The following is a 14,804-nucleotide window of genomic DNA, read 5'->3' on the forward strand; positions in this document are numbered from 1 at the left end:
ATCAGCTGGTGCAGTATTGCCTTGGTTATTTCTTCCGCTGCCGTTTCTGTTCTGCCTTGGCGGTACATTGACTAGAAGGTCGCTGTTGCTCTAGCCGCTGGCCGCTCGCTCTGTCCCAACTCTCAGGACCAGCTCCAGTAGGGGCTCCCTCTTAGGGCAATCGCAGAGGTGGTATTCTTCTCGATCGAAGCTCCATTTCTGGGTGTGCTTTCATTCCCGGAAGCTACGGTATTAATTAGGGTATTTTTTGTGTTCTTTTAGAAATGTTTTTCTTTATTTTTCCACGCTACTGTTTTACGCTCTACCAATGATGGATCATGGAACTATGTTACCACTAAACCATTTAAATTTTAGATTAATGAACTACCAAAACCGTCGTACATGCAAAAGACGCTACGTGAAATTCGAATCGGCAGCTACGATAACATTGAAATCGCCACCGAAGACACCAGCATCATTACGGCACTTCACAAGTTCGTGGACCGACGGGTGTCGGCGTTGCCAATCGTGGACAGCGAACGTCGCCTAAAAGACATCTACGCCAAATTTGATGTTATTGTAAGTTGTTTTAAATGTTAATGTGACTTGTAGAGGGTAGTCCGATAAATTTTCTGTCCTTTTTTAGAATTTGGCAGCCGAAAAGACCTACAACGATCTGGATGTTTCGCTGCATACAGCTAACGAACACCGGAATGCTTGGTTCGAGGGTGTACAGCGTTGCAAACTGGACGAAACTCTTTACACGGTGATGGAACGGATCGTGCGGGCCGAAGTGCACAGGTTAGTCGTGGTCGATGAAGAGGAAAAAGTAATCGGCATCATCTCGCTGTCGGACATCCTTCTGTACCTCGTGCTGAGACCAACCGGGGACGGAATTGGTAATTCAGAATCATTGAGGGCAACGGATCCCAGACTCCGTAAATCACCCAACAAGCTCAGTCAGACTCAACGGGACAGTAACGAAAGCATTGAAGAGGAAAAGGAAACCACACCGGAAGAAGCGGTCGAAACAGAGGAAGAGTCTAACGGTGGTGAAAAAGAAACCGCAGCTAACAAGACTGAAGTAGCAGAGGATGAACAGGAGAATGGTGAGCAGGGCCACGCAGAGGACGATGATCCTCCTCACACGGAGTCACCCGCCGACCACAGTTCCAATGGTTCTCCCGTCCAAGAGATACTAAACGAAGAGCGCAAGGCCATACGTGATACACTAGCTTCAAATGTCCAAAGAGAAGTCGGTTTGGTTAGTGAATAATTTTCCAAATATAGGCACCGTTTGAAATGATGTCGTTTCTATTAGGATTTTTTACAGTAATTTCTGTGCAAAATTTCATCTTCAAAGTCAAACTCAGTAAGGATAAAGCAGCACGATTTTAAGCATTGATTATTTTTGTACATAATATGTTAATAAAAAAGCGATAATAATTAATGTGTACAAAAGTTGTTGACACAGAAACAAATAGAAGGCCTTATCAATATACACACTTGAAACAAACAATTCTAATATTTTTGCGCAAAGCCAACACAATAAACGAAAGAGGTGAAATTTGTGATCAAAGTGCTGCTACACTTCCTGGTTCTGATTGAGGAGCACTCCAACTGTTTCTAACTGCGCTTAGATGTTCTTTTCGAAAAATAAAACCGGGATCCTGTAATAAAAATGTCTGATCCGAGGGTTACAAGTACAAACGATTAATGGGAGTAAACGGGATACGATGAAACCTAAAATTAAATCCTTTTAGCTACTAGTAGCATGCAGACACAGTCAGTAGCCAAATTATAGATCGATTGAAAACATACCAAACACGCTGTAATCCATACATGGTTAGATATGTAGTAGCTTTATCCATTTTACAATAGACAAAAAAAAACCTTAGATATCAACCCGAATAAGAGGAAACCATTTAAATTTTTGATTGATTTCAATTGAATTGCGACTTTTCTTCACTGGGGAAAAATAAACCAAACCAAGTAATTTCATTAAAACTATTTAAAAATGCGAACCTAAGATCCAGCTAGCAATAAGTAATTCATCTGAAGCTCTAAAGTAATTAAATAAATAAAACGAGCGCAATTGTGGTGAACATTAAACACATGTAAAAAGTAGAGTTAAACTTGTAAAGTGTAGCAATCGCTTAACGCATCCTGTAGTTCTTCGAACCTCTTCGCTCGGATAACATTGCAAATGAATTTCATATCGATAAATTATTATTTAAAACAATATTGCAAGAGCGGGTGTCTGTAAGCTGCGAATGGATCGTTCGCGCTTTGAATGGTTTAATGTGTATGCGAATTGTGGATGCGAATGGTTTCCGTGTCAGCGAGACACTAATCGGAGGTCTACTTGAGCGAGCGGAGATGGACTTGGAATGTACATTAAAATGTTGATAATACGTTTAAGGACAGTAGTAAATAGGAAGATTTGATTACTATTTGAATATTGCTACTGAAAATTAACAAATTAAAGAAAAAAAAAGTTCAATGGAAAAATAAATAAACAAAATGACTAAACATTTGAAAGTATTAGTTTAATATAGAAAGAAACATCCTAACAATTGGTTGACTATTTATAGTTCGCTGCAAGATTATATGTAATAGCCTATATGGATAGCGAGCTTTTTTTCTTGATAAAAAAAAATAATGATATGAAACGGAATATAGTGAAAATTAGATGTGTGAACTTTGACATCAAAATACTATTTAGTCTTTATCAATATCAAGTGAAAAAACTTGTATTCTCAATATGAAGAGTCCCGCACGGCAAGGGTCGCGCGCGTATTTTATATGGAAAAACTGTCAAACCTATGCAAATGTATTCTCTTAAGGACATAGTTGGAAGAGTACCACGATGGCAGCCAATATAGCACCGGACCTTCCACGGGCCAACCCCACACCTCCCGCACTCCTCTCCCACCAACATTCGAATGCATCGAACAGCATCGAACAAAAAATAATTATTCAAATTACTAACCTGTTCACAGCATATTTCCTTACTTCCCGTGATAATGAACATGTTTCTTCAATGAATCCTATGTATTCCGAATCGAATTGTAGCATAAATTAGCAGTTTCGTGCCAATTTAATAGCCGTCCGCGATTTGTTGGGTTTATCACTGCACTTCACTTCTTCTCAAAGGGCATTGGAAAAATCAAGTTTTACTCACTTCTCCGCACATGAGCAGCCCGAAATGTTGATAGAATGCAAATTAAACACCACTTTTTAAAATCAGTCACTTATTTGAACCGAAAACTTAGTATAAACTGCTAGATTTGCCCGAAAAAAACGATAAAAAACTGATTGCGGAGCGAATGTAAACACCGCGGTGCACCGGCACCGGCAGCAGCAAACTAATAAGTAGGGTGGCTCAAAAAATAATTTTGCTTCGCCACGCTCAGTTGATTATGATTTATAATTTGGGTGTCATCCAATGGTTTGGGCTGGTTTGAATAGGCTTACCGTGCGCAGGTCGTTTCAGGTTTGTATGACAGTTGATATGGCTAGGTTGAATTTAACATTATTCTGATTCTGGCACTCCGTCATTGGGCGATGGCGAGGGGGGAGAGCATATGACGGGATGAAATATTTAAGAGCTTCAACTCCATAGACAATCCATATTGAATGGTCGTTCCAATAGTTGGGAGTCGATTTTAATCGAGGTTGCGATTCTTTCGCATGATAATTAGGCTTCTCAGAAGGCATCAGTGAAACGTGCAATTCAACAAAATACCCAGAATTTGTCTGTGATATCTATCGCACCAGGGGCAGATACTTCTAGTCTAGTCTAGTCTTTCGTTTTCGCGGTTTTCGTTCACTGAAGTCTCTGGAATGTTGCTTTCAGCAATGTGGGTTCTCTTTTCGCCAGCGTTTGGAGGGAAAGCGCCGTAATCAGTGTAATAAAAGGTTTAGTTTCCCATTCTAGTTTTCATACAAACTTGAACCGGCTTGCGCTCAACCAGTTTTTGTTCAAATCGGTTTTTTAGGACACTCGGAGCATGGGACGGAATCGAGTGAGCGTGATGGTGCTGGATCGTTTTTTGAACCACCCTACTAATATTCTTTGTTTTTTATAAATACGACACCAATACTACTACAGTATATGAAAGTTTTTACTGTACCAATACTATCAAAGCTTTGTTTTGGTACTCAACCCACCTTCACCTTAACACTCGAGCACGCGCGCTGATGTATATTGTACAACACTAGTGGAAAGAAAACATCGCTTGCGGTGCACAGCACGAGCGATTCTGCAACCACGCGCGTGCTGAACGGTTAATCATCTTCATCACATATTCCCATCCTATCCAGTAGAAGCACAAGTATTAGTCCAAAAGGGAGCAAACAATGTAGCATTGATATCTTCCAAAGCAGCAGCTCTCAACCTGGGGTACATGTACCGCTAGGGGTACGTTCAATATGGAGTTTGTTGAATTATTAAACTATAGGCTGACCAGATCATTTCGGTGAAAAAACGGAACAAGCGCGCTTGCAAAACGGGACATGTCAAAAAACCTTGTGATAAAATTCATGAGCTGTGGAAATTTCAAAATTTATAGGCTTAATTTTTATTTTCCTTTTAATTAATTAGAAATATTTTAGTTGTGGAAGTTAGTTGTGGAAAAATACTAATCTACAAATAATTCACTCTTCAATGGGAAGCAGAAGGAATAGAAAATTACGCATCTTTCAACATAAAAAAATGATGAAATTTGAAATTTTATTTTAACCCTATAGTGCCTAATACTAAGGACACACACGTGGTACTTGTACCATGGTACAAGAGCACAAGAAAATTATTCCAAGACTATCTTTGATAAAGACAATAGTTGATATGGTACTCATTTCAAGATTCTTGTACCATGGTACTTATACCACCATAGTGTGTCATTAGTATAAGACCGCCTTTAGAAGGGGTATTTTGATTTTTTTTTGTAATTTTAATTGATAAGAATTTTAAATGTTTTTGATGTTGATCGATAATATAAACATGCATTGATGTTTAAATGTGATTTAAAGTAAATTTTCAAAATTTTACACATTTGTAAAAAAATATTGAAAATTGAGTAATATTTTGTTCTTCCGTGTTTTTGCTCGTATACCTTTGAAGAGTGAAATATTCGTAGTTTAGTATTTTTCTACAACTAACCTTATTCAATAGAAGGTTATAGTCTTGAATGTTACACTCTAAAATATTTATACAACTCGTTACACTAAAAATGAAAAACACCTCTGAAAATTAAAAAAAAATCGGTAAGTCAGCATTGGATAGGAATTTTCAAACTCTAAATATGTTGAAAAATCAAAAAAAAATCAATAGATTCAAGAAACTATTTGATTGGATAAAAACTTGAAAAAAAATTCTAGAAAATCAAAGTGTGAAATTGGTAAAATCAACGAATTAAAAAATTATTGCCCAAACTGTGCAAATAGTGAGCAACATAGTGATTTTGAGCAAAAACAAAATTTAGGTTGTAGAGGGTTAATCTACTGTTAAAGTACCAATCTAATCAATTCACAGTCCTTTGATCGAAATTGATTTTCAATTACGTTAAAAGTAGCCACCCACTTGAGAATCTTGTTGATTTTGTTCCCATTTGCTCCAAAAAAGCAGGACTCACGCAATTTCATCGCAGAAAGGTAAAAATTCTGGCCAATTTATAGCTCGGACTCTCGGAGATTTCCGTCGGATTGTATTTCAAATCGAGCCGAATGGAAATTTTTCATAACGGGAGCAAAATTTGCAGACAAGTTCCTGATGTGTGAGCTAGCCTTAAAGTACGTGGGAATCTTAGATATAACTTTTAAGCCGACGAAATTTTCCCTCGGTTTGAAACTGCCATAAACTCGATTTTGTTCAGTTGATTTATTATAAATTATTTTTTTTCATGTCGTCTTTTTTTACAGTGGACGATTCCGAAATAATCGGAATTATTCAGAAAGGCTTTGAATGATTCAAAAAGAATCAAATGATTGAATAACAGTACCTACTTCGGAAAATTCAAACCAGAATAATGTAAAATAAAATTAATTTGAAAACAAGAATGTCTGATCCTGCGCTTCATTTTATTGACGTTGAGGCGTGACCTGATTTTAAGGAAATAATAGTCTACCAAGTTACTTATTCCGTTCAATTCACTGATGAAATTGGCCAAGTTTTAATGCCTCCGGAATAAGCAGAGAAAATCATTGATTGTGTTAAAAATCTCACGGAGAAACACCTGTTGTCATCAACTGTTAAAAACTATAAGAAAAGTCGATCAATGGAAAATACAAAACGGCATATGTAGATAGCATTCTTTCAAAAGCAACACTAATAACATAACATCTCACACTTTTTTATGGGTTTCGTCCACTTTCTTTGTTGATAGATGAGCCAGCCGAGGGCTGTTAATCTCTCTTATAAGGCCGAAATGTATGAGGCTTTTTTATGTATGATCAATGTAGAATCAATGAAAAAACGGGACAAATTGAGGATTTTTCAGATGACGAGGGGACATCACAAAAAGGTCTAAAAAACGGGACTGTCCCGTTAAATACGGTACGTATGGTCAGCCTATTAAACTAGCAAAAAAAAATTTACGCAGTAATTAAATCGCAGTAATTAAATAATTCAATACAAAATTTTCAAAACGACTTATTTGCTTTTGTAAACAAAGATTCAAACGACGATTTGACGAATCTGATAGCTCTCCCACGCAAACCAAGGCCACCAACAGGTAGCGGAAACCCTCACCTACCTATTGGTGGTGTTGGTTTGCTTGGGAGTGCTGTCAGATTCGTCAAATCGTCGTTTGAATCTTTGTTTACAAAAGCAGATAAGTCGTTTTGAAAATTTTGTCTTGAATTAATCCACAATAAATTCGCTAAATAAAATTCAATTTGTAACAATCACCCTTGAAAACAATGTCGCTTTAATCAATATCAAATACATTTGAAGGAAAAATATGTTTTGTACTTCAACTCATAAAAAAATGAAGAAAATAGTATTCGACATTTGACTTATGAATATGCCTAATACCGCGTACATTCCGAAGAAGATTCCAAATACCGCGCAGAAAATTGCCTAATACCGTGCCCTATCAAACAAGCTCAAATGATGAGCTTAAGAGCACATTTACAATAAAATGTGTAAATAATTGAATCATATACAAATTTTAATTAAATTATTAGGTCATATATACTAAAAAACGTCATGAAAATTTACTATTTTACACAGATACCTACTGGGAAAGAATCATTTCCTTGGGAAGTTAGCAATTTCTCAATATTGACGATTTAAAAGCGTTTATTAATTTTTCAAATAATTTACTTCACATTTCTTTAGGTTTTAGATAGATGATATCCAATCGAGTGTCTAAGTGGATTTGAAGACAATGGGTGGATTTGTATTCAGATGAATAATACTCTACCTTCATTTCTAAAGGAAACTGCACAGGAAAAATATTTACGTCTATAGTCTGTAGTAAATATCGCATAAATGATATTGTATTCGTATGTGCTGAGCGACACAATAAAGACGATTTGTATGTTTATTAGATGTATACCATCTTCAAGTCTTCCAACAGAAGTTTTTATTTGAGGAAGTATTGGAATAATACATATTGCAATATGTAATTCATCTGAATGATGCTTCCCTGGTAATCCTACGCATAAAATCCCGTAGATCTATATACATAAAAATGAATTTCTGTCTGTCTGAACCTTATAGACTCGGAAACTACTAAACCAATCGGCGTGAAAATTTGTATGCAGAGGTTTTCGAGGCCGGGGAAGGTTCTTAAGATGGTTCGAGACCCCTCCCCTCTTTGGAAACGGGGGCTCCCATACAAATGAAACACCAATTTCTTAATTACTCGAAAATTAATCAGAGAATAAATCGATTTTAGGCGAAACAAAGTTCGTCGGGTCTGCTAGTATTTAATATGAATGTTTCAATACCTATACGTATACGATATTGTCTAGTGGTCTATGTATTCAATGTGATGGTTACGTTTTATACCCAGCTCATTTTTTTTAGCTGTAAAACTGGGCTCAATGAGATATTGGAAGTAAATATCATTTAAAAATCAAGTTACAAGACTTGGAAATATAACCATAATTTTAAGCGTTTCGCTAAGCGGATGCAAATTTTGGCTGGTCGAGCCATACATTTTCACATTTATTCTTTAGCGCCTAATTTACGTCATAAATACCCACAATAATAATTTGCTAACATTTTCTGATATATATTTGTGTATTTCACCAAATAATGTGATGTGTATGACAGACAGTACCTCTATATTCATCAATTTGGATAAAATCCACGGTATTAGGCAATGCGCGGAATTAGGGTAGGTCACGGTATATGATACTCGATTAGGCGCAGGCTCACCAAGAGGATGCAACTCATAATCTATCAAGTATCAAGTAAATAAATACGAAAAAACAATGGTCTCTTTATTACGGATTACGTAAATCTTCTGGACTTCATTTGAAATTATTTCATGAAATGCAGAATTTTGATATTATTTAAAAACAATATGTACATACAAGAAACGATAATGTCTGTACCTAGGGCAATCTTTCGAAAAATATTGGTATGGACCTGTGAAATAAATAAACAGCATTTACGAATTTCTATCTGCGTGACTCGTGAGCTGTGATTGCAAAGGTAAATCGAGTGAAGAGTTTGTACTTAGTGTTTGGTGAAGCATAAATTATAGGAAACTCATTGAAGTATTTAGAGCTCACGAGGGACGTCAGGTAGATGAAAGTGTTGAAAAAGCTTTGGAATATATCTGCCAAAGCTTCGCTGTGGATAAACAAAAAAGAGTCAACTCCATACAAAATTGAAAAATCTGCATTTGAAATTTGAAAAAAATATGGCAGGTCCAAAGCTTACTTTGACTCAGATAATGAGGAATGGCTTGATACAGAATTTTATTAAGAAGTCCAGAGCCAAAAATATTAAAGAAAGCGTACCAGAAAAGAAAACAACTTATACAAAAAAGGCTTTATGATAGTTTTTGTGTGAGGGTCGACTTCCTACTTCGAGGCCTACTTCCAACACAGCCTCCCGTATCGGTACACCTGGAGATCACCACTGCAGACAGAATCACAAATCGACCACGTTCTGATTGATGGACGGCACTTCTCCGACATTATCGACGTCAGGACATATCGTAGCGCTAACATCGACTCTGACCACTATCTGGTGATGATTAAATTGCGCCCAAAACTATCCGTCATCAACAATGTTCGGTACCGACGACCGCCGCGGTACGACCTAGAGCGACTGAAGCAACCTGATGTCGCCACTGCATACGCGCAGCATCTCGAGGCAGCGTTGCCGGAAGAGGGTGAGCTCGATGGAGCCCCTCTTGAGGACTGCTGGAGTACAGTTAAAGCAGCCATTAACGACGCAGCGGAGAACAACGTCGGGTATATGGGTCGAAGTCGACGGAACGATTGGTTCGACGAAGAGTGAAGACAGATTCTGGAGGAGAAGGACGCAGAGCGGGCGGTCGCGCTGCACCTTGCTGCAGAACGGCAGAACGTCGAACGTTATAGACGGAAGCGGAGACAGCAGACCCGCTTTCTTCAGGCGAAGAAACGCCGCCTGGAAGAAGCGGAGTGCGAGGAGATGGAACAGCTGTGCCGTTTTCAAGAAACACGCAAGTTCTTTCAGAAGCTCAACGCATCCCGAAAAGGCTTCGTGTCGCGAGCCGAAATGTGCAGGGATAAGGATGGGAGCATCTTGACGGACGAACGTGTGGTGATCGAAAGATGGTAGCAGCAGGAACGAGGAACATTTGAATGGCGCTGAGAGTACGGGCAGTGCAAGTCAAGGCAGCAGAGGAGATGACTACGTCAGTTCAGCGGACGATGAAAGCCAACCAGCCCCCACCTTGAGGGAAGTTAAGGATGCCATCCAACATCTAAAGACCAATAAAGCAGCTGGTAAGGGTGGTATCGGAGCTGAGCTCATCAAGATGGCCCCGGAAAAGCTAGCCACTTGCCTGCACAAATTGATAGTCAGAATCTGGGAAACTGAACAGCTACCGGAGGAGTGGAAGGAAAGGGTTATATGCCCCATCTACAAGAAAGGCGACAAGCTGGAGTGTGAGAACTCTCGAGCGATCACCATCCTTAATGCCGCCTACAAAGTGATATCCCAGATCATCTTCCGTCGTCTGTCACCATTAGTGAATGAGTTCGTGGGAAGTTATCAAGCCGGCTTCGTTGACGGCCGCTCGACAACGGACCAGATCTTTACTGTACGGCAAATTCTTCAAAAAGTCGGGAATACCAGATCCCATCGCACCATCTGTTCATTGATTTCAAGGCGGCATACGACAGTATAGACCGCGTAGAGCTATGGAAAATTATGGACGAGAACAGCTTCCCTGGAAAGCTTACCAGACTGATCAAAGCAACGGTGGATGGTGTGCAAAACTGTGTGAAGATTTTGGGTTTGTTCGAATCGTGCCGGGGATTAAGACAAGGTGATGGACTTTCGTGCCTGTTGTTCAACATTGCACTAGAAGGTGTCATGCGGAGAGCCGGGTGTGCGATTTTCAACAGATCCAGTCAATTTATTTGTTTCGCGGATGACATGGACATTGTCGGCCGAACATTTGCAAAGGTGGCAGAACTGTACACCCGCCTGAAACGTGAAGCAACAAAAGTTGGACTGGTGGTGAATGCGTCAAAGACAAAGTACATGCTTGTGGGCGGAACCGAGCGCGACAGGGCCCGCCTGGGAAGCAGTGTTACGATAGACGGGGATACCTTCGAGGTGGTCGAGGAATTCGTCTACTTCGGATCCTTGCTAACGGCTGACAACAACGTTAGTCGTGAAATACGAAGGCGCATCATCTGTGGAAGTCGGGCCTACTACGGGCTCCAGAAAAAAACTGCGGTCGAAAAAAATTCGCCACCGCACCAAATGTGTCATGTACAAGACGTTAATAAGACCGGTAGTCCTCTACGGACATGAAACATGGACAATGCTCGAGGAGGACTTGCAAGCACTCGGAGTATTCGAGAGACGGGTGCTTAGGACCATCTTTGGCGGTGTACAAGAAGACGGTGTGTGGCGGCGAAGAATGAACCATGAGCTCGCCCAGCTCTACGGCGAACCCAGTATCCAGAAGGTAGCTAAAGCCGGAAGGGTACGATGGGCAGGGCATGTTGCAAGAATGCCGGACAGCAACCCTGCAAAGATGGTGTTCGCTTCCGATCCGGCAGGTACGAGACGACGTGGAGCGCAGCGAGCGAGATGGGCAGACCAGGTGCAGAACGACTTGGCGAGCGTGGGGCGTATTCGAGGATGGAGAGATGCGGCCTCGAACCGTGTATTGTGGCGTCAAATTGATTTGATTCAGTGTTATCTGTATAGATGTAGACTAAATAAATGAAATGAATGAAATATGTTGAAAAATAAAAAAAAAATCAATAGATTCAAGAAACTATTTGATTGGATAAAAAACTTGAAAAACAAAATTCTAAAAAATCAAAGTGTGAAATTGGTAAAATCACGAATTAAAAAAAAATTATTGCCCAAACTGTGCAAATAGTGAGCAACATAGTGATTTTGAGCAAAAACAAAAATTTAGGTTGTAGAGGGTTAATCTACTGTTAAAGTACCAATCTAATCAATTCACAGTCCTTTTTGATCGAAATTGATTTTCAATTACGTTAAAAGTAGCCACCCACTTCGAGAATCTTGTTGATTTTGTTCCCATTTGCTCCAAAAAAAGCGGGACTCACGCAATTTCATCGCAGAAAGGTAAAAAATTCTGGCCAATTTATAGCTCGGACTCTCGGAGATTTCCGTCGGATTGTATTTCAAATCGAGCCGAATGGAAATTTTTCATAACGGGAGCAAAATTTGCAGACAAGTTCCTGATGTGTGAGCTAGCCTTAAAGTACGTGGGAATCTTAGATATAACTTTTAAGCCGACGAAATTTTCCCTCGGTTTGAAACTGCCATAAACTCGATTTTGTTCAGTTGATTTATTATAAATTATTTTTTTTCATGTCGTCTTTTTTTACAGTGGACGATTCCGAAATAATCGGAATTATTCAGAAAGGCTTTGAATGATTCAAAAAGAATCAAATGATTGAATAACAGTACCTACTTCGGAAAATTCAAACCAGAATAATGTAAAATAAAATTAATTTGAAAACAAGAATGTCTGATCCTGCGCTTCATTTTATTGACGTTGAGGCGTGACCTGATTTTAAGGAAATAATAGTCTACCAAGTTACTTATTCCGTTCAATTCACTGATGAAATTGGCCAAGTTTTAATGCCTCCGGAATAAGCAGAGAAAATCATTGATTGTGTTAAAAATCTCACGGAGAAACACCTGTTGTCATCAACTGTTAAAAACTATAAGGAAAGTCGATCAATGGAAAATACAAAACGGCATAGATAGCATTCTTTCAAAAGCAACACTAATAACATAACATCTCACACTTTTTTATGGGTTTCGTCCACTTCCTTTGTTGATAGATGAGCCAGCCGAGGGCTGTTAATCTCTCTTATAAGGCCGAAATGTATGAGGCTTTTTTATGTATGATCAATGTAGAATCAATGAAAAAACGGGACAAATTGAGGATTTTTCAGATGACGAGGGGACATCACAAAAAGGTCTAAAAAACGGGACTGTCCCGTTAAATACGGTACGTATGGTCAGCCTATTAAACTAGCAAAAAAAAATTTACGCAGTAATTAAATCGCAGTAATTAAATAATTCAATACAAAATTTTCAAAACGACTTATTTGCTTTTGTAAACAAAGATTCAAACGACGATTTGACGAATCTGATAGCTCTCCCACGCAAACCAAGGCCACCAACAGGTAGCGGAAACCCTCACCTACCTATTGGTGGTGTTGGTTTGCTTGGGAGTGCTGTCAGATTCGTCAAATCGTCGTTTGAATCTTTGTTTACAAAAGCAGATAAGTCGTTTTGAAAATTTTGTCTTGAATTAATCCACAATAAATTCGCTAAATAAAATTCAATTTGTAACAATCACCCTTGAAAACAATGTCGCTTTAATCAATATCAAATACATTTGAAGGAAAAATATGTTTTGTACTTCAACTCATAAAAAAATGAAGAAAATAGTATTCGACATTTGACTTATGAATATGCCTAATACCGCGTACATTCCGAAGAAGATTCCAAATACGGCGCAGAAAATTGCCTAATACCGTGCCCTATCAAACAAGCTCAAATGATGAGCTTAAGAGCACATTTACAATAAAATGTGTAAATAATTGAATCATATACAAATTTTAATTAAATTATTAGGTCATATATACTAAAAAACGTCATGAAAATTTACTATTTACACAGATACCTACTGGGAAAGAATCATTTCCTTGGGAAGTTAGCAATTTCTCAATATTGACGATTCAAAAGCGTTTATTAATTTTTCAAATAATTTACTTCACATTTCTTTAGGTTTTAGATAGATGATATCCAATCGAGTGTCTAAGTGGATTTGAAGACAATGGGTGGATTTGTATTCAGATGAATAATACTCTACCTTCATTTCTAAAGGAAACTGCACAGGGAAAATATTTACGTCTATAGTCTGTAGTAAATATCGCATAAATGATATTGTATTCGTATGTGCTGAGCGACACAATAAAGACGATTTGTATGTTTATTAGATGTATACCATCTTCAAGTCTTCCAACAGAAGTTTTTATTTGAGGAAGTATTGGAATAATACATATTGCAATATGTAATTCATCTGAATGATGCTTCCCTGGTAATCCTACGCATAAAATCCCGTAGATCTTCTATATACATAAAAATGAATTTCTGTCTGTCTGAACCTTATAGACTCGGAAACTACTAAACCAATCGGCGTGAAAATTTGTATGCAGAGGTTTTCGAGGCCGGGGAAGGTTCTTAAGATGGTTCGAGACCCCTCCCCTCTTTGGAAACGGGGGCTCCCATACAAATGAAACACCAATTTCTTAATTACTCGAAAATTAATCAGAGAATAAATCGATTTTAGGCGAAACAAAGTTCGTCGGGTCTGCTAGTATTTAATATGAATGTTTCAATACCTATACGTATACGATATTGTCTAGTGGTCTATGTATTCAATGTGATGGTTACGTTTTATACCCAGCTCATTTTTTTTAGCTGTAAAACTGGGCTCAATGAGATATTGGAAGTAAATATCATTTAAAAATCAAGTTACAAGACTTGGAAATATAACCATAATTTTAAGCGTTTCGCTAAGCGGATGCAAATTTTGGCTGGTCGAGCCATACATTTTCACATTTATTCTTTAGCGCCTAATTTACGTCATAAATACCCACAATAATAATTTGCTAACATTTTCTGATATATATTTGTGTATTTCACCAAATAATGTGATGTGTATGACAGACAGTACCTCTATATTCATCAATTTGGATAAAATCCACGGTATTAGGCAATGCGCGGAATTAGGGTAGAGTCACGGTATATGATACTCCATTAGGCGCAGGCTCACCAAGAGGATGCAACTCATTATCTATCAAGTATCAAGTAAATAAATATGAAAAAAAAACAATGGTCTCTTTACTACGGATTACGGATTACGTAAATCTTCTGGACTTCATTTGAAATTATTTCATAAAGTGTAGAATTTTGATATTATTTAAAAACAATATGTACATACAAGAAACGATAATGTCTGTACCTAGGGCAATCTTTCGAAAAATATTGGTATGAACCTGTGAAATAAATAAACAGCATTTACGAATTTCTATCTGCGTGACTCGTGAGCTGTGATTGCAAAGGTAAATCGAGTGAA

The 14,804-nt window shown here is 38.2% G+C and overlaps 1 protein-coding gene across 4 annotated transcripts in view; it reads left to right on the top strand.

Annotated features, from left to right (window-relative positions):
* Positions 1 to 2,513, top strand: part of LOC134225082 (uncharacterized) — a 273,215-nt gene extending 270,702 nt beyond the window's left edge. For all 4 annotated transcript variants that reach the window (XM_062704868.1, XM_062704869.1, XM_062704867.1 and 1 more), the window contains 2 exons: positions 355 to 558; positions 626 to 2,513. In XM_062704868.1, the coding sequence (XP_062560852.1) occupies positions 355 to 558; positions 626 to 1,255 (834 nt within the window). In that variant the 3' untranslated portion in view covers positions 1,256 to 2,513. The remainder of the gene's footprint in view (positions 1 to 354; positions 559 to 625) is intronic.
* The last annotated feature ends 12,291 nt before the right edge of the window (positions 2,514 to 14,804 follow it).

This window comes from Armigeres subalbatus, chromosome 3, assembly GCF_024139115.2.
Source record: "Armigeres subalbatus isolate Guangzhou_Male chromosome 3, GZ_Asu_2, whole genome shotgun sequence".
In the NCBI taxonomy this organism is placed as follows: domain Eukaryota; kingdom Metazoa; phylum Arthropoda; class Insecta; order Diptera; family Culicidae; genus Armigeres; species Armigeres subalbatus.